Source organism: Nothobranchius furzeri, chromosome 4 (assembly GCF_043380555.1).
Source record: "Nothobranchius furzeri strain GRZ-AD chromosome 4, NfurGRZ-RIMD1, whole genome shotgun sequence".
Taxonomy (NCBI): Eukaryota; Metazoa; Chordata; class Actinopteri; order Cyprinodontiformes; family Nothobranchiidae; genus Nothobranchius; species Nothobranchius furzeri.
In genome coordinates, this window is record NC_091744.1 from 48,047,474 (window position 1) to 48,073,967 (window position 26,494).

General features: G+C 44.9%; 1 protein-coding gene across 1 annotated transcript in view; it reads right to left on the bottom strand.

Moving 5' to 3' along the window:
- The window catches only part of LOC107374166 (copine-8), a 255,851-nt gene that overhangs the window by 57,790 nt on the left and 171,567 nt on the right, over window positions 1–26,494 (bottom strand). Inside the window, exons 12-15 of the mRNA XM_054733519.2 lie at window positions 22,344–22,400; window positions 21,204–21,265; window positions 20,887–20,933; window positions 15,257–15,438 (exon numbers count right to left, since the gene is read on the bottom strand). Of these exons, the coding sequence (XP_054589494.1) occupies window positions 15,257–15,438; window positions 20,887–20,933; window positions 21,204–21,265; window positions 22,344–22,400 (348 nt within the window). The remainder of the gene's footprint in view (window positions 1–15,256; window positions 15,439–20,886; window positions 20,934–21,203; window positions 21,266–22,343; window positions 22,401–26,494) is intronic.

A 26,494-nucleotide genomic window follows, 5' to 3' on the forward strand; every position in this document is an offset into this window, starting at 1 on the left:
TTTATGACCCAAGGGCTATAGACCTTGGTTTAACTCATTTCAGTCTAACCAGTACAGACCCAAATACCAACATCTTGCAAATACTGACAGCAAGAATTATACAGTGGCATTTATAACAAATACATGCAAATTGCTGTTCACTAAATGTTGCATAGCATTTATTGAGTCATGTCAAGGTGCTGTAGGAGTGCACTAGCACCGTGTCCTCAGAGAGATTAGTTATTTATCAGCGTGAGGAACTTATTTCTACCTTATTTATAAACTATTTATTTACAAGTCCATCAGTTAATGTAATAATTGTCCCAACCACAGCTGCACCCCCACCCCCAACCCGGTCTCACAGCAATCAGGGGCACGCTGCACGTGTGTTTAGCGCGCCACACGCGCACATTTAGCTGTTTTTATCGGCTCAGGAGTCCGCAGGTGCGGTGTGTGTGTCACTCACTCTGGTTACTCCAACAGAGAGTCGGCTCCGAGAGCTGTTTCTTTAGCGACTGACACATCACTACATCATTCCCTTTCCTAATGTCCTGAAGAACGGTCCGGAGTGCAGGCGGAGTGTTTAGCTAACCTACAGGAAATGTCGACGACAGTTATCCAGAAAGTAGCTAAGGGTTACCAGAGATGTTTCTGAGATGTTCGCTAGGTACTTTTAAGTTAAAAAGTCAAGAAGGGGGTCTGAGAAGCTGCTAGAAATAGTGTCAAAGTCGCTAAGTTAACTTGGCAACACTGGGAGGAGCGCTTCATTTGCAACTCAAGGCAGCGCAAGTGGGAGGAGCAAATAATCGGCTTGTTTTGTTTTTATAATCGTTCAAAACATTTCATTCGGAATATATTTCTATGTCGATGTTCAGAATACGACATCTGATAGTCTGAAAAAAATAATACCTAATTTGGAAAAAATAATACCTCTGAGACCAAATTTAACACTTTTAATGGCCTTAAATTTGACTATTTTTATTTATCACTTTTTAATACTTTTTAAAACCCCGCGGACACCCTGATAAAGCGACAGTGGAGAGGGAAACTCCCTTTTAACAGGAAGAAACCTCCAGAGAATCCCAGCTCAGTATAAGCAGCCATCCTCCACGACTCACTGGGGATCAAGAAGACAGAGCAGACACACACACACACACACACACACACACACACACACACACACACACACACACACACACACACACACACACACACACACACACACACACACACACACACACACACACACACACACACACACACATGCACGCACGCACGCACACACACACTCACACACAAAGACAAGTAATGTGTTTATAGTTATATTGTGATGTCTTAGTAAATATTCTATTTGGTGAGAGATAAACTTTATTGTATTTATCCTAGTGAATCTATAATTAAACGGGTAAACTAGTAGTAGCACATCCAACGTGAAGGAAAGCCAAAAGTTATTATCAGGAGAAGGAGAATGTTTAAGTGGTTAGCAGCAGTGTGCTAGTCGATGGCCCCCTCCATGAGGCCACCACAGCTCAGCAGAACATCGTTGTAGCTTCTTCTGGGGAGAAAAACACTTACAGAGAAAATAAAGTTAACAGCTGAAATTGCAGGAAATAATACAGTTAAAGAGCAGATAGTAGAAGAAAGCAGTAGAGTGTGGAAAGTGGTCAGTGTATCCTCCAGCAGTCTAAGCCTATAGCAGCATAACTAAAGAGGTAACTCAGGATAATCTATCCTATTTAGATGGAGGCATGATGGAGGCAGGGCAAGGGAGAGCCGTCTTTACTGACTGTACACTCCACCTCCCTCTACTCCCCCACTTGTCCAGATCTAGGCTAACATCGGATTTTAACCATAGGCCCTATCAAATAAAAATGTTTTAAGCCTATTCTTAAAAGTAGACAAGGTGTCTGCCTCACGGACTAAAGCTGGAAGCTGGTTCCACAGGAGAGGAGCCTGATAACTAAAAGATCTGCCTCCCATCCTAATTTTAGATATTCTGGGAACCACCAGTAAACCTGCAGTCTGAGAGCGAAGTGCTCAGTTAGGAACATTTGGAACAATCAGAACACTGATGTATGTTGGAGCTTGATTATTAAGAGCTTTATATGTGAGATGAAGGATCTTAAAATCTATTCTGAATTTAACAGGTAGCCAATGTAGGGAAGCTAAGACAGGAGAGATATGATCTCTCTTTTTAATTCTCATCAGAACTCTAGCTGCAGCATTTTGGACAAGCTGAAGACTTTTAACTACATTCTGTGGACTTCCTGAGAGTAAAGAATTACAGTAATCCAGTCTTGATGTAATAAATGCATGAACTAGTTTTTCAGCATCACTCCTGGAAAGGATGCTTCTAATCTTAGCAATATTCTGAAGGTGGAAAAAGGAAATCCTACAAACCTGTTTAACCTGGGAATTGAATGACATGTCCTGGTTAAAGATAACACCAAGGGTCCTTACTTTGTTCTCGGAGATTAATGTAATGCCATTCAGGTCAGGCGACTGGCTAAGCAATTTCCTTTTCTGGATTTCTGGTCCAAAGATGAGAACTTCCGTCTTGTCTTGATTTAAAATCAAAAAGTTTAGAGTCATCCAATTTTTTATGTCCTCAAGACAAGCCTGTAATCTATCCAACCGATTAGGTTCATCAGGGTTAATGGATAAATATAACTGAGTATGTCAGCATAACAGTGGAAGTTTATCCCATGCTGTCTAATGAAGAGAGAAATGACATCAAATGAGATAATGGTTTCCCCTGGGGCCAGTTAGAGATCTTGAACTTGAGATATGACCAAGCCCCCACAATGCGGCTCAAAAATTGAGGCCAACCCGGAAGTACCAAAAATTGCAGTTCCACCCTCATCCGCTGGGGGCTGGTGTCAGAAGCGAGCAAATCCTCATTGACTCCCATGTTAAAAATACCAATTTCACAGCAGAAATAAACATGTTTACAGCCTGGTACCAAAACAAGTTTTTGGTTTAAATGATCTAGTTTACACTCATGACAACTCTGAGGGGGGTGAATTTTTTTCTCACTCTTCTGTTTAAGTGTATTAAAAGCCTAAAATTACGTATAATTAATGAGCATCAGACCCACGTGACCGAAAGGCCTCAGTAGAGCCTCGGTCTGGCTTGGAAATTTTTCCGGGATTTTGAGTCTCTGTGTTTGTGTATTCTGTTTTGGATATTATTTGTGCAATTGTTGGACAAAATGACTTGCTGTGGCATTAATTGCACTAATAGAGCATCCAAGGAGTCTCCACTTGATTTTTTTCAGTAAGTAAAATTATATGTATGTATTTTAGGTCACTGCCAGAGTCCAAGCCCCCAGGCCGGGCTTTCCCAGCTGACCGGCTTCTGTCTCTGACCACATTACCCAGCATGCCCCTCACGGGGATTCCCTCCACGTTGCACCTGCGTCATCCATGTCTATATATGGAGGACGCCACACCGGCTCTTCACTCAGTCATCGTTCCACCGTGTTCCATGATCAGAGTATTCAGAAGCTAATACAGCTGAACCTCCACCTTTCTAACTCAGACCTCATCCTTCCGTCAGCCTTTCCAGCACCGCTTGCAGCCATCAGTCTCTAATAAAGCTCGTACTCCCGAAACCAGTCTTCGAGTCTGACAGAATGACTGAGTCCATTAATCCAGCGGAGTTCGAGCAGATGAAGAGCAAGTTGGAGCAGGTTGTTAGCGAGAACATTCAGCTCCACGCCCTGGTCGACCGGCTTAACACCAGGCTGAACTCCCAGACCGATCTCTCCCTGCAAATGTCTACTGCCGTCACGGCACTCCAGCAGCAGGTTCATGCGCTCCAGTTGCAAGCCCTCACTCCACCGACGGGAGAGCCACACTTTAGTCTCCCAGAGAAGTGGAATGGAGAGACGGGGAGTCCAGACGGTCTGCTTGCTACCCTCGACATGCAGTTCGAGTGCCACCCAGGACGCTTCCCCACTGCGCGCTCTCGGGTGGCACAGCTCAACTCCCTGCTCTCCGGACGCGCGGCAGAGTGGGCCGCTGCGCTCTACATCTCCAAATCCGGAGTGCAATGACTACGCTGCATTCGTGGCCGCCCTCAGAAAGACTTTTGTTCCACCCAGCAGCGAAATGGGGGCAGAGACACGACTCCTAAAACTCAGCCAGAAGGAGCGCTCTGTGTGCGCATATGCGTCGGAGTTCCGCACCATCTCCGCCAAGCAGCGGTGGGATGACTCTGCCCTTCGAGCTGTCTTCTTGGAGGGACTGGCAACCTACATCCGGGATGAGATGGTGGGAAAGGAGCTACCCCAGACCCTGGATGAAGTTGTGGATCTGGCGTTGCGCATGGGTCAGCGGGTTTTGGTTCGGCCCAAGCCTCTCATTCGCCCATCCACAGCGCCTGGACTTTTTCCTCGTCCCCCCACGCCTACTCCCGGACCCGTTGCCACTGAGGAGCCCATGCAACTGGGCCACCTTCCTCCGGAGGAGAGACAGCGACGGTGGCGCGAGGGCCTCTGCGCCTATTGTGGTTCCCCCGACCACAGACGCATGAACTGCCCCCTCCGTTCGGGAAACGAAGGAACCCACTGAGTCCCGGGGTCGCTCAGCCTGGGTCACCTCCAACCCCTGCCCTTTCCAATCGGCTCCTTCTGCACGTCACCCTCCAATATGGCGAGACCTCGCTCCAGATGCATGCGCTGGTGTACTCGGGGGCCGCTGACAATTTCATGGATGTGGATCTGGCTGAATGCCTACGGATCCCCACTACCCCCTTGGAGAGGGTTGTACCAGTGACCACGATGGACGGCAGGCCCCTCCAGGCTTACCCTGTCCAAAACCGAACGCAGTCTCTCCAGATGACAGTCCAGGGCCACCGGGAGACCCTCCATTTCCTGATCATCCATGCTCCCTCCTCTCCTCTAATCCTGGGGTTTCCCTGGCTCCGCCTCCATGACCCACGGATCTCCTGGTCCCAAGCTCGCCTTCTGGAATGGGGGCCCAGTGCCGGACCCACCTCTCTCCTCCTCCACCTCGACCTGACTGCCCGGAAGGTGGCTCCGGTTCGGCGCCACCCAATCTGCCACCGGCCTATCGGGATCTGGCCGCGGTGTTCGATAAGCAGCGAGCCACCGCACCGCCGCCTCGCCGTCCATACGACATGGAGATCAAGCTCCAGCCAGGAACCAGTCCACCCCGGGGGCGCCTTTTTTCTCTCTCCCCCGCCGAGTCCAGAGCTATGGAGGACTATATCGACCAGGCCCTCCGGCAGGGTTTCATCCGACCCTCGTCGTCCCCAGGTGCCGCAGGCTTCTTCTTTGTGAGGAAAAAGGAGGGTGATCTCCGCCCCTGTATCGACTACTGAGGACTGAACAAGATCACAGTCAGAGATCGCCATCCTCTGCCACTCCTCACATCCACCCTGGATGCCATCTCCCAGGCGCGGATTTTCACCAAGCTGGACCTCCGGAGCGCCTACAACCTGGTCCGTATCAAAGCTGGAGATGAGTGGAAGACGGCATTCATCACCCCCACCGGTCACTGGGAGTACCAGGTCATGCCCTTCGGACTGTGCAATAGCCCCGCCGTTTTCCAACGCTTCATCAATGATGTCCTCCGTGACATGTTGGGACGGTGGGTGTTTGCCTACCTGGACGACATCCTGATATACTCCAAGTCAGAGGCTGATCACCACCACCATGTTCGCGCTGTCCTGACCCGGCTCCAGGACAACAACCTGTTCTGCAAGCCCGAGAAGTGCTCCTTCCACCAGCGGTCCGTTTCATTCCTGGGCTACCTGATTTCGGATCAAGGTCTAACCATGGACCCTCAGAAGGTCCAGGCGGTTAAGGACTGGCCCCTACCTACCAGCCTAAAGCAACTGCAGAGTTTTCTGGGTTTCTGCAACTTCTACCATCGATTTATCAAAGACTTTAGCACCATTGTAGCATCTCTCACTTCTCTCACCCGACCGATTCCTCCTGGTCAATCGTTCTGGCTTACCCCACACGCCGTTCGGGCCTTCCACTACCTAGTCGCTCGTTTCACATCGGCTCCTATCCTGCGCCACCCGGACCAGGCAGTCCCTTTTGTGGTCGAGGTCGACGCCTTGGATGTCGGCGCCATCCTGTCCCAAGGCGGTCCCGACGACAGGCTACATCCCTGCGCCTACTTCTCCAGGAAGTTCTCCACCACCCAGCAGAAGTACGGCGTGGGGGATCGTGAACTGCTGGCCATAAAATGGGCATTGGAGGAATGGAGGCAGTGGCTTCTGGGCACCACTCAGCCGTTCACCATCTGGACTGACCACCAGAACCTAACCCACATACGGTCCGCCAAGCAGTTAAATCCTCGCCAGGCACGCTGGGCCCTCTTCTTCAAACCCTACGAGTTCCATCTCGCCTATCGCCCCGGGACAAAGAACCAGAAGGCGGACGCCCTCTCCCGCCGGTTCTCCCATTCAGCGCCCACGTCCGAGCCGGCGCCCATCCTCCCGGAGCACCGTTTTGTGGCCCACCTTGGGCGGCCGTTGGAGGAGGTCATCCAAAACGCCCTCCCGGGTGACCCAGCGCCGTCAGAGACCCCCGCCAGTTGGCTCTACGTCCCCTCGGCCTGTCGCAGTGAGGTGTTGTCCTGGGCCCACTCATCACACCTGTCTGGTCACGCAGGTTTCTCTCGGACTCTCAGGTTCCTTAAACGGGCTCTCTGGTGGCCACGTATGGAGAGGGACGTTAGTGAATTCACGAGCGCCTGTGACGTCTGCACCCACTCTAAGGCATCCACCCAGGCTCTGGTTGGCACCCTCAGACCTCTTCCGGTGCCCAGCTGCCCCTGGTCCCATGTGGGGCTGGACTTTGTCACGGGTCTTCCGCTGGTCAATGACCTCGACACCATCCTGACGGTCACTGAACGGTTTTCCAAGGCTGTTCACTTCATCGCCCTCCCGGGCCTCCCCTCAGCCCAACGCACTGCAGAACTGTTTCTGGAGAACGTGGTGTGTCTCCACGGGTTCCCGGTCGACGTGGTCTCGGATCGTGGTCCCCAGTTCACGGCCCGTTTCTGGAAAGCCTTCTGCCATCTAGTGGGAGCTTCTGTCAGCCTGTCTTCGGGCTACCACCCACAGACCAACAGTCACACGGAGCGGGCAAACCAACAGTTGGGCCGGTACCTCCGCTGCTTTGTCTCGGCCCAGCCCTCGCAGTGGCCTAAGTACCTCCTCTGGGCGGAGCTGTCTCATAATCTCCACACCTCCTCGGCCACTCAGATGTCCCCTTTCGAGGTCTGCTATGGCTACCAGCCCCCGGTCTTTGCCCACCAGGAACCCGAAGTTGCAGTGCCGGCCGCTCAATCCCTGGTGAGGCGCTGCAAGAATGCATGGATCAAGGCGCGGGCCTCCATCACCCGGGCCAACGCCCGTTACTCCCTCCAACACCTCCGCAGGCACTGCCCGGGTCCCTTCTATGCTCCAGGGGACAGGGTCTGGGTGTCCACAGCAGGCCTCCGGGTCCGTGCCGGTTCCAGGAAGCTTGCTCCCCGGTTCCTCGGACCCTACCCCGTGCAGAAGGTCATCAACCCGGACACGTACCGGCTGCGGCTGCCTACAAGCCTTCGCATCCATCCCACCTTCCACACCTCCCGGCTCAAGCCTTATGTGGAATCCTCACTCCTGCCGCCTCGGGCTCTAATACCTCCACCGGCCCGCTTCCTCGACGGTGAGCCCATCTACACTGTCCGGCGCATTCTGGACGCTCGGGGTCGGGGTTGGCAGTACCTTGTGGATTGGGCAGACTACGGCCCCGAGGAACGCTCCTGAGAGCCGGCCCACTCCATCTTGGACCCTGCCCTCATCTCGGACTTCTGGGCCCACCGAGGTGGCCCGGGGACTTCGGGAGCCGTCCCTGGACCGGGGGGTCCTGTCAGAGTCCAAGCCCCCAGGCCGGGCTCTCCCAGCTGACCGGCTTCTGTCTCTGACCACATTACCCAGCATGCCCCTCGCGGGGATTCCCTCCACGTTGCACCTGCGTCATCCATGTCTATATATGGAAGACGCCACACCGGCTCTTCACTCAGTCATCGTTCCACCGTGTTCCATGATCAGAGTATTCAGAAGCTAATACAGCTGAACCTCCACCTTTTTAACTCAGACCTCATCCTTCCATCAGCCTTTCCAGCACCGCTTGCAGCCAGCAGTCTCTAATAAAGCTCGTACTCCCGAAACCAGTCTTCGAGTCTGACACCGAGCTGAGCTTAGATTTTAACATGTACTGTTTAACCATGAAATTTAAATGCAATAGGGTAAAACCCAGTGCATTTAACATAATGCTGCACTTTAGAAAATGGGTTGAAATATAACATGTTGGTGGAGCTGGGTTCCGATTATCGGCTTGTGGAGCTCCCGGGAGACCGATATTTTCCACCCGTTTCTCCCCTCCCCGCAGCTCGGCGCATCTCTGTCTAATCGCGGCTTCTGTCTGCTGCGCGGGCTGCCGGCTTGAGGAGCTCTGGGTTGGAAACCGTTCCACCTGGTTCTCCCCAGCGGCATCTCAGATCACAGTGGCGCTTGCCTGCTGTGCGGCTGCCGGCTTCTGGAGGTCTCGGGAGACCTATTTGTTCCACCCGGTTTTACCCAGCGGTCAGCTTGGCGTATCTCTGACACAGAAGCTCTGGTGTTGTGCACAGTTAACTCCGGTTGTAGCTAGGTTGCTACCTCCGTTAGCTTAGCTCCCACCTCCGCATTAGCTTTGGGTTAGCTTCAGGTTAGCTTGTAGCTAGTTCGACCGGGTGTCGTCAGTCGATCCCAGCCTTACAGCCCCACCCTCAGCTCCACCTCTCTTCCCTTTTGTGAAATTGTCTGGGCTTGACGGAACCTGTGACACGGTCAAAATGGTGGTGGTGGCCACCTCCCATTTGGCCTCAAAAACGTGTTACTGGAGTCTATGGAAAGGAATTGTCCAATATTTATATGTCGATGGATATGACGCAGATAGCTTCTCTGTCTTTTAGCCAAGAGAGGAGAAATGAAGGAGTCTTTTTAGACAAGTATCTCTGTTACTTAGAAAAAGCTGACTACATAGAGAAAATTCAATGCTAGTTTGTTGTCCTTAAAGTACATATGTGTTTGTGTGTAAGCAGGAACAGAAAAGTTTTGTTTATCTTATACATTAGGTCTTAAAGTGGTCCTTAAATTAGTGGATACTTTATCTCCACAAATAACTCAAGCCGGTAGGAGTTCTGCCGTGTGGTGAAGTTGCTAATGCTAATGGTTAGCTTATGCTACGTGACACGTTCTTGGCTGTTTCTTCGAAGTTAAACCAAAAACAGCCTTCCCCATCATGAGTCAAGATTGGTGAGTCCATGAATTTTAAGTGACAGTGTGACATAGATTTGTCAGGCTTTTCTAATCTTAGTGTTTCACCGTCTTTCTCTCAGAAGTTAATGCAAGAGATAGGTGTGGGAGACTATTTTCATGTTCAGCCTGCATGAAAAACTTAAGAGGCCAATTAAAACCAGAAATAATCATTAAAATGTTTTTCAGTAAAATACCACTTTAAAAACCTAAATTCTAAATAAAAGATAAAATATTTGTTTGTACTCCATGAACCTGTAGTACCTTTTCAACATATACACACTGAACATGAAGACTAGAATTCCACTGTGTGGTTGGTCCTGATGTTCAGCGTCAATGCAGCTAAAATGTAAAACAAGAACAACACATTTCTGAAGTAGAACAAAATGTTCTGATCGTATTAAATGGAGAAAAGGCAGGGTGCTACAATTTCCTTTTTAAATGGGAAAAGATTTGGATGCAATTTGTAGGATAAGAAGATTATATGGAGTCACCGCCACTGTGGAGCATAAAACTCATTTCATTCCAGTATCATACAAAATTTACCAACTAGAAGAGACACCATAGGGCTGTAAGCACGTTAGGATGTGAAAATCCAAACCCACATTATAAATATTGCAAAAGTGTCAGAAAGATGCCAACTGTTTAGTTTATCGGCTACATCTTTAAAGTAAAAAGTACCCTGAGACACCTATACTGCAGAAGTCATAAAAACACAGAAAAGATAATAACTTAGTCAAATCTTGCACTGCTCACATCGCCCCTTTTCTCGAAAAGACACCAAAGCTGATGTCAGCTGGCTGTGTTTCAGAAACCCAAATGAAAGTGAGAACAAAGAAACGACACTGTTTGAACTTAACAAATGTTTTTCTTAGTATCTCAGTACGATACCAACTGCCTGGTTCCACATAAATACGAGAGACTTCTTTGCTCTATAACTAGAGCTCAGATAATTGTCAGAGATTCAGCTGCAAGTTTCTTTTATTCCTACTGCTGCTCCCCAGATGAAAGTTGAATTCCTAATAGTGAGATTAATGCATGCGCCTCATCTCACAGTCCAGCGCCTCCAGGGAGGCTGCTACTGTGTACTGAGCAGCTGTAATGGCTGTACCTGCCTCTGGAGAAACATCTGGAAGTGAGATTGGACCAGGAACAGGATAATGGCTGGCTCAGGATGGATTGCGATACCTTACTGCATAATTACCTTATGTAAAAAAGTCAGACATGTGGATAGATGAAAGGATGGATACACCGAGATAAAAGATGCTCAGCTAATGGTGCTAGGTGAAGGATAAACAACTTTTATCTTCCTCTTTGTTGGACCAGCGTTACACAAACAAATGGAACTTTTCTGCAGATACAAGGCAGCAAGTTGCCAAAGACAAGCCAACTCATTTGGCTTCCCATCCCACAGCTAATTAGATGCTTTTCTACATTTTGGACAGAAGTGTCCTCCACCCACCAATATAGTGTACTACTGCATTTAATTAGGATGAAAGTGTCAGAACAATCCGTAATATTTCATGAGCTTTGTTTGAACATCGTTTTAATGTTGTCCTAATTTGAGCGGTTGGGTTTTTAAAATGTACTTTAGAATGTACTAATAAAAAGTTTGCCTCACAACAGTTTTTAGAATAGTTCAGATGAGACTTCCTGTTTGATTTTAACACCATCAGCTGACTGTGCAATGATTACAAGAGTCTTCTGATTCCTTTATTTCTAAAACTATGGTCCTCAAATAGTGGTACGAGGGTCATTAGTGGTCTTCAGGATCCCTCAGAGGGTACTCACAAAAATGTTGGTGTCAACAAACTAACTTGCCATCATAAGCTGAAACAAGATGTAAACATGAGTGCTTCAGTCTCATTAAAGGAGACATAACATGCTTTTAAGTTATTCCTTTTTACATCTAAATCCTTCAGTTGGGGTCTAAATACAGTGGAACTGCAGTTCTTTGGTCTGATTTCCTCATTATTGTTGCTCTACAGACCCTCATCTACCCCTGTTCTGAGGAGAGTCTTGAGAACGAGCCGTTTTTGGGTACTGTCTCTTTAAACTGGAGGAGGAGCTGTAAACTCCGCCCCCCCTCCATAGTGCAGACCTGTACTCTCCTCCCCCAGTCGGACTTTGTAGTTCTATAGAGAAATCATTATTTAGCATAGCAGATTTAGCATAGCATATTAGCATTTTTAAAACATGTGGGGAGGGTAGTTCATCAAGCTGTTTCAAGGCTGCTAACTCTCTCATGCATTTGTCTGTAGTCACTCACACACACCCGTCACTGCCGACGGAGGGACAAGCTAGCAGGCACGTGCGCGCGCGCGTACACACACACACACACACACAAGGAATGCTGCTTGCTTATTTATTTCTATAAAAAATGTTTTAAAAAATGATACAGCTCATTAAAACACCATTAAAAGAATACATTTTATTAAGATCTCTATCTATATATATACATACATATAATTATAAATAATTTTATAAGTAGTCTTTTTTTATATTGGGTGTCTTAATGGCTGAAAATGGATAAAAAGCAGTTACATTTTAATTTAAAGATTTGAGATTCGAGTCAAAAATAAAGAACATTCCTCCAAATGTTCTTTAATGTGATCATTATAATTCTAATGCTTAAAACTTTGTTTTTATTGTCTGCAATGCGTAGCCTATATCTTTATTAAATGTGTTTAACTGTAAAGTGGTGATTCTCTCTAATGTGTACACACAGGTGGACATCAGTGCTGCAGTGAAATTCCCAAGATCAGTCTGCTTTGCTAACAAATATAGTTAAATCTTACCTCCATTCTAAATAAATACCGTTAGGTGAAAACATCAGTAGGCATTGAGTTATTGATAAAATCCCTAACAGCCAGAATGGAAGAAGAGCATGCTGGGTCATCCTGGACCTGAGCCTGTTCTGTGTATTTACCTACAGGATGCAATAAATGTCTACAAGGCTGAGTTTGGACCATTACATCTAAAAGAAAACATACAATCAGTGATTTTTTTAAATTGTTTACATTAATATACAAATTTTCTAAGTATTAACCTCACAGCAAATAAGTAGAACAATATAATAAACAGGCTTTAGTAGTTAAACAGGCAATGTGCACACAGGTGCTTTGTGTCTCGGTGCTGGTGTATCTAGGTCTCAGAGTTCCTGTCCTCCTGCCGTCTTCTGTTGTCCTCAGGATACCGATTGATGTTTCCTGATGATGAGGGAGGGGCAGTATGTGGGCTTCAAACTGGTCCTGGATAACAGTGGGAGACCTCCGTTGTCTGAATACTGAGACCAGAGAGTTGGTGAGATGCAGATCTTCTCTACCTCATCTAGAAATGGAGTTGGTTCAGGGAAAACTTTTCCAAAGACCAGTTCCATGATGTCATCGTCATATTCTGCAATGATAGACAATAACTTTAATGACATATTTTGTTTACAAGCAGCTTTAGGAAAGTTGTTTCTTTAGCTTTCATGTTTATAGTCACGTTTGTGTTTGTTCACAAGTTCACTTTGCTGCAGTGACTTCATATTCTTACAAATGTAATAAAATAGTGACACTAAAATTATACAAATGATTCCTTATGAAAGGAAGCTCATTAGAGAGCAGTGCAGACAGACTTACTACATGCTGCAGCTGTTTTTGTAGGCCAGCTGCTGCTGAATTTGGGGAAAGTTATTCTGCACACATCCAGATCAGATGGTCGATTACAGAAAATAATGTAATTCAATAATTTCTAAACAGACTAAACAAGTAAAACATCAAATAAATCACTCTGCTGTCATCAGACGGAGTGATTCAGGGGGTGAGGTGTTCTTAATGATGAGGGTGGCTGAGGTGTGTCATCACTCACTTTGGTCTGGTCCAGCTACCATCTCTTTACTGGTGGGTCTCCTTCCTCAGTAGGTGACGTGAAACGCCAACATCTGAACGTTCTGTGTTCCTTAGAGGAGAAGAAAAGTAACATTAGCAAACTGGCTAAATTATTTTTTACTAGCATCTCAAGGACTTGGAGAAGCAGATCTTCACTTACCTAAACATCAGACCAGTTTGTCCCAGCTGAGCTCATCAGGGCGTTAGTCTGACAGCCTGTCAGAGAAACACGGCTCCAGTCTTCTGGATGTGGACTCTAAAAAGCAAAGGAGCATTTTTACTTTTGTTTTAATTATTGTACAGCCAATTTTATCAGCTTTCCGATGCTCACGCTCATACAGACGGTGAGCTTTGCTGCGTCTGACTGATAAAGTTAGTTTTTATATCTGCAGTGAGACAAAAAACTAACCTCACTCCACTCAGAGATTGTTCTTTAAAACTCTATTAAATCCACTGTGTTGACGCACTTTAATGACTTTGTCACGCTGCATTTTAGCTGATATGGGACTTTATTTACTGGATGCTAAGATTACATCACACTCACGTAGAATAACACACAGGCTCTCTGCTGTTACAATCAGTGGGAGGTTATCATCTGGTGTAAAAGAAGGCGTTGATCAGAAATCACGTTTTATTCCACGAAAATCAGCCAAATCCACATTAATCTGGGTGCTAACTTTACTAGCATACTGTGCTAGCGATAGCAAGCCGGATGCTAACGCTTTAGTGCTGCTAATGCCCGTAAATCTAAAGTAAAGTTTGTCGACATTTTAGAGTGATATGAAGCTTACCGCTCTGCTGCTGTGTCCCGGTGCTGCCACATTCAGATGGAAATGACTCCTTTTAGATAGATGAACCCTCAGTACTTACTAGCCTGGAGACACGAACGAACGAACCACGCGCACGCGCGCGCGCACACACACACACACACACACACACACAAACACAAACACAAACACACAACTTTTTCTTCTGTGTTTTTTTAGCAGTAGTGTCATCAGCTCCTGGGTTTAAATACTGCCACACCACCCTTCCTTAAAACGAGGAACAGTTTTGAGCTGTGTGTGGCTAAAATAACCAGACATTCTGCATTTTTCCAATAGGACTACAAAAAATCTTAGCGAGAAGAAAAAATGGCGGATTGGCTCTGTGTTTAGCCGAGGGCCATTACCATATTTGGTAGTTATCCTGACTAAATTAATTACTGATGTAATAGATAATGTAAAAACTGAACGGGTGGACAAATATGCCCAAAACTTAATCATTAAATATCTAAATAGCAACTCCAGTGAATAATATAAGCCTTTTTGCTCACTTAGACACTTAAAATGTGAAACACACTGTGTTAATGGATAAAAAAGTGGGTTTTTCATGTTATGTCTCCTTTAAGACATTGGTTCCAAATGGAGGCAGTCTGTTATAAAGTGAAATAGAGTATTTTTTAAGAACCCTTGTGGAAACTGTGATGGACGGTGTCATATTAACTGGTGTGCTTTCAGCAATTTTTCCTGGATATATGCAGTCTCTGTTGGACTTGGCAGTAACATTTCAGTCAAGTAGTTTAATTTTGTATTCTTTACTGCAGGGCAGAAGATGAGGCTGCAGCGTGGAGTGTGTAATGTTTATAGCAGTGAGTGCTAGCATCACATTGTAGGCTTCAACTGGGACTTGGTGCTTCTATTTCCCTCTGTTCTTATCGTGTGCAATACTTTTCCAGAGACCTTTGGAATGTGTTTGTTACAAATGAAATAAAAATAAAAAATGTATATATGTATAAATAGGGTACAGAACGTTTTCAGACCCCTATCAATTCTTTTACTCTTTGTTGTATTACAGCCATTTGCTAAAATCTATTAAATTCATTTTTTCCTCATTAATGTACACATAGCACCCCATATTGACAGAAAAACACAGCATTTTAGAAATGTATGCAGATTTATTAAAAAAGACAAACTGAAATATCACCTAACTCAGAATAAATAAGTCTCTATCCCTTAATAAGTCTTCCAGTTAGAAGCGTATACATAGGAGTGTAATAAATTATGGAGTTGTGTGTAAGGAATGATCCATTTCCTCACCAGGGGAAATTCATGAGAGACGCGTCCATCTGGTGGAAGCTTGGCACCAAAGCCAAGTGCAGGAAACATCTTGTCACTGTCATAGTCCTGGATGATCTCACCAACAGCCCGCAGTGCCATGGCGTAGTCATTCAGCTGGTACGGGCTCATGTAATGAAGTGAAGTAGGCTGGGATGGGTTACCTACATCCATAATGATGCAAGAAAACAAACACACATCAACATTAAAAACATAAACCCTGATGGTTACAGGGCTGAAATATGGGTAACAATTAACAATAAGGGTCCCTTTATTAACGTTAGTTAGTGCATTATTAAGCATTGATAAACCATTAAATAAAGTGATAACAAATGCTTTAATGCATTATAAAGCATTACAAAACATGTTATTTAATGCATTAATAAGCAGCTAACTAATATCTATTACTGAACCTAAGGGTCTAAATTCATTCAGGGGACTAAGCTGGTGGAGTACACAAAGGGCCTTCATGGAGATGAACAAACACTCGAAGCCTGGTAACAACAGTTCTGTCCCTTATGGAAAGCCAACCTCTCTAGAGTTAAACTTAGTGGCTTTGGTGTAACTTTAATATTAAGGTAACTGAATACTGGCCTGATATAAACACAGTTAGGATTAATAGAGATTTAGAAAATTGGTTAAAGTTCTCCCAGTGAGGGTTGGACTCCGCCAAGGCTGCCCTTTGTCACCGATTCTGTTCATAACTTTTACGGACAGGATTTATAGGTGCAGCCAAGGTGTGGAGGGCATCCCTTTTGGTGGCCTGAGGATCAGGCCTCTGCTTTTTGCAGATGATGTGGTCCTGTTGGCTTCATCAGAACGTGATCTTCAGCTTTCGCTGGAGCGGTTCGCAGCCGAGTGTGAAGCAGCAGGGATGAGCATCAGTTCCTCTAAATCTGAGACCATGGTCTTGATTCGGAAAAGGGTAGAATGCCTTCTCCGGGTCAGGGATGAGGTCCTGCCCCAAGTGGAGGAGTTTAAGTATCTTGGGGTCTTGTTCACGAGTGAGGGAAAACTGGAGCCTGAGATCAATAGGCGGATTGGTGCTGCGTCTGCAGTGATGCGGGCATTGTACCGGTCTGTCGGGGTGAAGAGAGAGCTGAGTCAGAAGGCGAAGCTCTCGATTTACCGGTCGATCTACGTTCCTACCCTCACCTATGGTCATGAGCTTTGGGTAGTGACCGAAAGAAGGTCAGGAGTCCTCCTGGATGCCTCCCTGGTGAGGTTTTCAGGGCACGTCCAACCGGGAGGAGACCTAAAGGTAGACCCAGGACACGGTGGAGGGACTATGTCTCTCACCTGGCCAGGGAACGCCTTGGGATTCCCCCGGAGGAGCTGGCCCAAGTGGCTGGGGAGAGGGAAGTCTGGACCTCTCAACTTAGTCTACTGCCACGGCGACCCGACGCCGGATAAGCGGATGAAAATGAATGGATGGATGGGTTAAAGTTCTCCAGGTCTTGACAAATGATTGTATCTGCTGCAGTGACATCAACAGGAGAGCACAGAGGGCTGATGAGAATGCGGCAGTCAGAATATTAAAGTTATTAAATATGAATATGCATCTGTTACGCTCTGTGCTCAGTTTCTGACACTAACACAAGAGTTATTAGTTCAGCTCAGAGTACGGCTCTTTCCTGTGAAGCTATCTTTCTCTTCCTGTCTACTTTTAAATAACTAGACTGAAGCCAAGTCTGAAAAGTTAGAGCAAAGGGGCACAAGTCTCATTTAGGAACTTTTATTTAAGTCAACCACTTTTAAGCTCTGGTTCAGACATGATGTGAAGCAAAGCTGTGAAATAGTTCATCAGAAATGTTGGATGATGAGTTTGTCATGAGATGTCCTGTCCTTATTGTTTTGCACCCAGGTTATACATTTTCCTTTAGATTTTTATGAAATAAATAAACAAATAAACTTTTCCAGAAATCCCAACAAATTGCAAACATCCCCGGGATCACGATTGTAAGACTTTTGGATTGCAAAAACAGCGTCATCCATCTGAGCCTCTGCAGTAGGTCTCAGTGTTTGTGTTGTAATGAAAACAACTGCACCTTCAGATCTAATTAACCTACAAGGGACTAAAAGGAATTAGATGTGAGCAATATAAGAAGGAAAAGCTGAGACTTTGAGCTGCGTGTTCTTGCAAGACGTGTTTCTTTCAGTTGTAATAACGGAAGTAGATGGAGGGACTTTTTCTGTCTAGATGATGCCATCTGAGGATAAAACTCCAGATTTCTGCTTTAAAGGGATACTATGCAACGTTTTCATATTTTTAAATTATTTTCTTGGGCCAGTATTCAATTCAATTCAATTCAAAGATACTTTATTAATCCCAGAGGGAAATTAGAGTTTCAGTACACACAATTCTGAGATCAGACATACATGGGCAAGACACATGACAAGAATTAGTGACTGTGGTCATTCGTAACCCGAGTCACGCTACCTTAATAAAGATCAGAGGGTTTATATGAGGATTGGTTCAGCGGGAGGGAAATAAAGGCACTTCAGAGTTACCCTCCACAGGGAGGGCAGCTTAGCTCTGCAAAAACACTTCAGACAGATATGCAACAGACTTCAGACATCACACAACATAAGTGTCCACTAGGTGGGGTGGTGGGTTTGGGACTCTCCAAACATCAGTGCATGCAGCCGCGATAGGCAGCACTCGTCACCTCGGTTTGGACAGGGGAAGGAGGTAATTGGGTTAGAGAGCACAGTGACTCCTGGAACGATTCAACGGCCTTCACCAGTCGCAGTCCCGCCCAGGCTGGGATAGGGAGACAGAGTTGCCATGGCGACAGCAGCATTCCACATTTCTCCTGAGGGGGAGTAATCACTTCAGCCTCACAGGCTCCAGATTCAGATAAGAACTTGTTTTGGGGCCGGACAGAGATAATTTCCTCTCTGCCTTAAAGTTCTGTTGGACCTCAACCCCTTTAGTTCCAATAATGGCGTAATTAATCTATCCCAATCCGTGCTGATCCGTCAACTTTCTTCTTGATTGAATCCACCTTCTGTGCCAATCTCAGCCAAAGTTCCAAACTTACGACTCATCTCGACAATTATATGAGTTGTGCGTTCACAGCATGATGTAATCCATCCCTGAGCTACGGGATTGAGCCAATATTCCTCAACAGCTCATTATTTCCGGTAAGCCAGGTAACCACTCAGGCCAAAAAGCAAGAAACCTGACACCAACACCACGAATATCCAGACGTCTTCAGAATCCTCTACAGACAGTTGAGAGAGGCAGATCAGGTTCCACTGTTTCCAGGAGTCCATGATGTGCCCAGCTGGCTCTGTCCCAGAGGGGCATCCAGGAGCCCCTTCTCCCTTTCTCATCGTAGAAAAAAATTTGTCAATCGTGTTGAGAGACCGACTGACCAGGTCCATTTTAATAATTTCCAGTTTCCAGAAAAATGCAGAAGCACCGTACACCCAAAGACAGACAAAGAGCCTTGGGGTAAGATAGGGAGGAGAGGAGGGAAAAGCGTCTGTACTCTCCAAGAGCTGGAATAAGGAACAATAATATGTGCTAACGTGACCCTTTCCAGGGTTAATGAAATGTCACTCAGACCCCACCGGCCTCTGTGGCCAAAATACTGCACTTGCAAGTTCCAAGTGCTGGTCTGGTCCATGCTGGACTTAAAAGAGGAGCTGGCATTGGTGCTGTGGTCTGGTTTAGCACATTTTAGATCATGAACACAGTTGATTTGTTTGATTTAGTGATGAATCACTCCTGTGGACTCTAATGAAGGCTAAGGAGGCATTTCAGCTGTAAGATTAAGCTGTTAAAAAGACAAAAGCACAGCGAGAAGATAGATTTCACTTTTGGTTTTTACTAACAGACACAAGGGGGCGCTAAAAGCACTCCGAAACACCCTACAATCCCATCTGGTAATACTGCTGGAGGAATTTCAGGCAGTGAATGCTGCTGCTGGTTTGTCCTGCAACTAACCACAGACTTCAGTCAAAAATTATGAAAGAACGAACGGTGCTATAAACTTTTATAAAACAAAGTTTGCGTAATACTAGTATTTTTCCTAAAAGTAGCACCATTATCCACTTTTACTGTCACCCATGCTTAAGTCACAGCTGTAGCAGACCCCTGCCTGTTGTCTATAGGTGAAACCGGGAAAACTAGAATATGGTGCAAAAGTCCGAAATTATGTCAGAAACTCAGCTCAGACTGAGAGACCATCTAAAGCAGGGGTCCCCAATCCTGGTCCTGGAGGGCTGGTATCCAGCAGGTTTTGTGGTTTTGTGGTTGATTCAGTGGTTGAAACACCTGTGCAGCAGCACATCAGGCTCTTCAGAAGCCTGTTAATCAGCTGTTGATTGAAATCAGGTGTGTTGAAACAGAGTTCAAACTAAAACATGCAGGATACCGGCCCTCCAGGACCAGGATTGGGGACCTCTGATCTAAAGGTTCAGCAGCCCTTTGCAGGTGTTCTGGATTCATTTGCTGATTAGGGTGTGACACTTTGAGTCTAGAATATTGAACGTTTTCACAATATTCTAACTGTCTAACATTTTTAATTTGGGGTGTTCATGAGCTGTAAGCCATAATCATCACAATTCACATTACATAACAAATAAAAGCTGAAATATCTGACTTTGCATGGAATGAGTCTGTCTCATGTGTTAGTTTCACTTTTTATGTAGAATTACTGACATAAACACAAATTTGCACCATATTCTAATTTTTCAAATGACACCTGGACATCTTTAAGGTTGCTGTGAAAAAGCAACTTTTCAAGCACTTTTAATGAGAGTTTTTAAGATTTTCCAACATCTTAAAATGGTGGTGATTAAACATGTGTATATAAAAAGTATGTTTACATACATCATTTCACTTCCTTGTGCCATGAAAATATGTTAAAATAAATTTCAGTTACAGTTTCAATCATTTTTTTTATTCTCATACATCCAAAACCTCCAAAATACCACAATAAAACTCCTTTAAAGCATTTTAAGCAGCAAGAAGAACGCTGTCCTAATGGTGGCTGCTTTAAGTCTCCAGAATCATGTCATTTAGTTTATACCATCTAAAACTGAAACAAGGGGGCTTTGTTGAACCTAAAGTCATTAAAATGCAATCAAAAACAAGAAAATAAAATAAAAATGTAATAAATAGAACCAAAACGAAGGCGGACATCATGCACAGAGGAACATCACTTTCCCCCAGTCACCTAGAGACTTTATTTGATTTCACTTCTCCTGTTTAATAATCTCCAACATTGTGTCACAGATTATTAACCCATTAATCTTCTCCTGTTAGAAAGAAAAGACCCATAATCCGCTGAACGTCTGTGTGGAACAGCTGATGTGGTTTGTTGTTAACTTGTTTCTGCTACAAACTGATGAAACAGCTCCCCTGCGGGGTGGAAACTCGTGGGTGTGATGACTCCGTTCACACAAACTTTGTTCAGCTCAGCGCTGAACTTTGAAGCCAAACAAATACATCAGTTCTTATAGTTTCAGATCATTTCTTTTGCACAAGTTACAGTTAGGCTGGTCAATTAGGGGGGCTGTAAGAGTTTACATCCAACAGATTTGATCTTTAACCACAAAACTTTTCGATACATTATTATGAGAAGCTGTAAATCACTCACCATTTGATGCTGTGAAATCGATTGCCACTGTGAAATTAATCTGTGTCCTACAAATAGAACAGAAACAACGTGAGGAGGAACATAGACACATCAATCATGTCAGATTACCCTGCAGCTTGCTTGGAAGCGAGCGGCGGAGAGCAATTAAGCAGCAGGTTATCGGCAGCTGTCTGTCTTAATACTGGAGCTGAGAGATAAGACGGAGCAGTAATCCTCTCAGCTGAGAGTCTGCAGCGCGAGCTGACATAAGATGTGATGATGAGGGCACTGCTGCACCCTAATCTGCTAGCATTAGCCATCATTTACTGTGAACTTACCCGCCTCTGATGTAGTCCAAGAAGGACAGCTCAGTGTCCACCAGGCAGGACAGGAGGGTGACCTGCCAGCCAGAGTGTGAACAAGACAGAGATCACTTTCATGTTATCACAAAATTCTTGTGTTTCCTGCTTCAGATGCTTCATATGATTATGGCTCACTTGTTTTGCTTTAACATCCAACTCCATGTTTTACTATTTATACGGTCTTTGATTCATCAACATGCATGATGAATATAGATAATAACTGACATGAACCAAAACTCCCCCTAGTGGCTGGCTGCACTTTAAATTTGAGCCCCGCCCCCTCTGCGTGATGGGACATTTTCCTTACAACAAAAGACTCGTCTCAGCTCTTATTTTTCCAGACCTTGACTCCCTTCAAGTCAGACATTTCTTTTATAGTTGTTTCATGTTCAAATCTTCATTTTCCTAATCCGTGATCAGCTATGATTGGTGGATGGGGGGTGGGATGGGGGTGATGCTTAAAAACATGACTGCAGGATTCCCTGTCTGGTATATGGACCGTCCCCCGTTCCATTTCCATTTGTAATGCACATTGGTCTCTCTCTTACACACACACACACACACACACACACACACACACACACACACACACACACACACACACACACACACACACACACACACACACACACACACACACACACACACACACACACACACACACACACATTTTTCATCAATAACAGGTAGATTTTTATTCTTTTGCTGTTTCATTAACCCGCTGGTTTTCTCTCTCTCTCTCTCTCTCTCTCTCACTCTCTCGTTCATAAGCAGTAATGGTAAAAATAAACAGATCAACTCTACCACAGGTACAGATAACATCAGAGGAGGGGAAGACGATAAAGCATTTGATGCTGGTGCTGCACCATAAATGGATGGAAAAAGCTTCCTCTCCATCTTAGTCACCAAAATAAAACATGTCAAAGTAAAAAATTAGCACATGGATAAAAAACGAGCTGTCAACCATTAAAAAAAACCAGCAAACAAACAACTCTTCCTGGTTAAATAAAGAATAAATAATAAAAAATAATTGTAGGCTTTCATTAAAGAAAGAAAAATCATTCATTTGCACATTTATACTTTGCAATACTGAATAATAATGAAGCTACAACTTACCGTTCCTGAGTTTTGGTACTTCTTCTTCTTCTTCCCTTTTTTCTTGGGATTTAGTACCTGTGGAGAACCACATACGCTTGCTTAGTAACTCCCAGACAGGACTGTGGTGTTTTAATGACACACTTGGTTTCAGTCCTTGACCACCAACATTGCTTTGGCCCAGGATCAACAAAGCAACAATCATCCTACAGCGATGTAAAATCTGCATGACTCCTGCAAAAGAACAGCGCTGGGCATCAAATCCGGGGCCTTGTTTACAAAACGTTACATAGAGTTCTTATTAAAACTCTACTTAAGCTCAGCAAAAACATTTACACACACAAACTAATGTTGCTAACTATAAAACACTCCACTTGCACGGCTCCTCCAGTATCACACCTGTCTTAGAAAGGAGCTCAGGTGTTTCCGGATCACATCCTGCCTCCTACACACACACACACACACACACACTTCCTGCCTTAAACGAATAACTACGTTATTAATATTCTGCATACCTACACCTGCTGATAGGCAGACTTCCACAGTTAACCATAACTGTTGTATGGAGTATAATCAGACTTTTTAATGTATGGAATTAAGTCTGGATTATGTCTCTCATTATGTGAAATCAATTCTAAGCTATTTTCCTGTGTTTAAAAAGTGTGTGTGTGTGTCTTTGCTGTTTCACCCTGAGGTCGTAAATTGTACGAGTTGGTACGGTCTCAGGGTTTTTGATGTAACCTTTCTGACATCTTGAGATGGGAGGGAGGCAAGAATTGTGTCTTATTAGTCCAGGTGCAAGGAGCTAATAAACAGACCATGTACTTGTAAAATCGATAAGATCGCTAAAACAAGCAAAAGAACATTCACTGTTCCCCCACCCTACAGAGAAGGCTGAGAAAGGAGGGGCAGTGTTTGGGCTAAGGTCACCAGAGGTGAAAGGAGAGACAGATGGGTGGACTCCGGAAAAGAACCAATCAGCAGAGCCTGCCGCGGGGATGAGGTAATCCCAGAGGAGAAGAGGAAAGCCTGCAGGAGGCGCTGAGAAGAAGAAACAAGTGAACGGATGAAGACTGGGAGAAGAAAAGGTGACACCATGACATCCAAGATTTATGGTCTCTGCGGGGCCGTTGAAGAAGTAACCAGAAGAAGAGGAACACGTGACCAGGAAGTCTGAAGTCTGAAGAGGACAAAGAATGACTGAGGGGAATGGGAGTGGACAGTGTATAAAAGAGAGTTGCTGAGTCTGTGGGGAGAGATTGGCCTTTAATGGGAAGAGTGTGTGAGGTAGAGAGATGGAAAGAAGGAAGCTTTTGCTTTGAGCTTTTTGTCTGTGATAATCTGACCTAGTGTCATTTTTGGAGAGCTTATTCAGCTCAACTTTGCTATAACTCGGTTTATTGGCAAAGAGGTGTTTCACTTTTTAACCCGCTTTGTCAGGGTTTTGTTTGGATTATTATTCTTTTTTCATCTGTGTGAAATAAAACCTAGTTCCTTGGATTCGAGGAACAAAAAAAGGATGTACGAGTGGGGTCTCCTCCTGCCGGTAACCGAGCGAAGGTGAGATGCTGGTTGTAAATGCCATCCCGAGGTATTGATATAAGTGTTTCCTCCATCCTAGGCTACAGGTAAAGTCAGTTGTCTCCTCAGCATAAAAAGAACAGCTGGCAAGGGTCTTAACCTGAAGTGTACATAAGCTTCATGGACTGGGGGTGTGTGTAGGTGTGTTTGCGCCTCCTTGTGTCTGCTTGAACTCATTTTGGTCAGAATTAGAAGCTCTGGGTAATGTGGTGATTGCTAATCAACTCTCTATAGAGTAAAGGTGTTTGTTGGTAACTGATGCCACGCTCACTACACCGATTACAAGTCAAACCCTGAGATTTGAATAACATCTAGAGGTGTGGAGCTAGCCCGGTAAATTGGCTTGTAACAATAACCAACAAGATGGAAGCCCTGTGACATAGGCACACAAACGTGTTTTATTGCCTTCGAGGGGCACCATGCTGCTGGGGTTAGGGTGTGGTCCGTGGAGCGACCATGACTGACAAAATAATAATAAGAACATACAAAGTGGTCAGATGGAGACAAAGAAGGAAAAGCCAATAATCATTAAAGCCATCCAAACAGATGAGTCATGGTGCTCAGGGATTAGTGAGATGTTCAGGATCTAAAGGAAACATTTAAGGAAAAAAGTGTATTGAACACAAAAGGGAAACACTGTTCATCAAATAACACAAATATCAGTGCACTTGATGACTGATTCCCACGAGAATGAGCCAGTTTCAGGAAGCCACAACAGTGCTGCATCTACACCTCCGTGGTGCAGTTTTAGTTTGTTTCCCATGGGACGGTTCACTTATACAGCAAACCCCAAAGGCTGTCTCAAGACACTTTACAAAGTAAACATTCTAAGTGAACCTACTTATCAGTGCAGTGAGTTCAGTTCATTCAGCCGGTTAGTGAAAACTTTACTATCAAACTCAGTAGACTGCAGCAAGCATGTAGCGACAGTGGGGAGGAAAGCATTTGAAGATATGAATGTAAAATCCTAAATACATCGTGTTAATTACAGATACAGTCTTTGTGTGTGTGTGTGTGTGTGTGTGTGTGTGTGTGTGTGTGTGTGTGTGTGTGTGTGTGTGTGTGTGTGTGTGTGTGTGTGTGTGTGTGTGTGTGTGTGTGTGTGTGTGTGTGTGTGTGTGTGAAAATGTCTGAAAATGTTTCCTAAATTAAACATTTTACCATCTCAGGTTTCTAAAATGTAGTCATGACAAGTCCGAAGTTAGCTTGAGTTGTACTAACCTGAAAAAACCCTTTTTAATTATTATTTATAAATTTAATCAGTCATGAGTTTTTCATGCAGGCTGAACATGATAATAGTCTCCTACACCTATCTCCTGCATTAGCTTCAGATAGAAAATAGACGGTAGGATTAGAAAGTCCTCATAGGTCTACGTCACACTGTCTCTTAATGTTCACCCATTCCATCTTGGCTCACGACGGGGAAGGCTGTTGTTGGTTTAGCGTCCAGGAAACAGCAGAAACTAACCGTTAGCTTTAGCAACTCCTTCAGGCTTGTGCATGGGGGGATGGGGATCAAGAGCAACTTCTTCTTGTGGTGTCCGTGAGGGCGCACGGGGTTGGTTAGCGTTACTCCAGAGATATGTAAACAAACACGTGTTTCTACGGTTCCTCCTACGTCTGTCATAGCAGTGGGTGGGGTTTGAGTGGATGTGTTTGACCGACTTCCCGGGAGGTTTGTTAAGATGAACGGCTCTCTACAGGGACTCGGCTCTCATCATTCACTTTGAAAATCCGTTCAAAAGATTTGATTCGTTCATGAACGTCACATCACTACAAAATGGTGCCTATAGTTCCTCTGACTGGACCCCTAATTAGTAGAAAATTGCTGGTTTGTTCCTCTGGTCAACAAGAGCAGACCAAACATTAAAGTGAGTTTAATACCTTCAGTAATGAAGTGTGTTAGACTAAGGAAAAATGCTGATTTGGTAATAAGGGTTTAATGAAGTCCCAGTTGGGAAAACCCTGATGAGGTCTGGAGATATGATCTACTGCTCACCCGCTCCTCAGATCTAAATCACGTGTGCCTGCACCACACAGAGATACATGAACTTCTGCTGCCAAACCTCAGTAACTTTAGTATTTCCCATGTTGTGTGTCACCCATCATTAAATGTGAGTTATACAACAAACTACTATATCAGCTGCACCCAAAACCAAACATAAAACTAATGGTGCAGCCGTCCAAACAGCTCATCAGTCTCTTTATTTCAGACCCAACTGTCCAGCTTGGACTCAAATTCTCTTCTTCTGGGAGTCTATAAACAGCAAAGGTGCATTAATGAGCAGAGGAAAAGTCACAAGTTGGCCTGCTACCAAAGAGGCACACTAAACTGAGTAGGGAGTACCAGAGATGGAGAGAAAGTCAGCTCACTAAGTACACTAATACCCCTCACAGGTTCTCACAGCAGACCTTTCTCTACCACGGTAAGGGTAAAAGGGATGTACGGGAGCTTTAAAGGCATGTTTTAGTTGGTGGTGAGGAATGGACTCTGCAGAAAGGCGTTTTATTTAATTATCTGGCTGTTTGGACTGCTTTACTGGCTCTGTGTGTGTAAGAAACCATCAATTATGTAAGGAAAATAATTTATA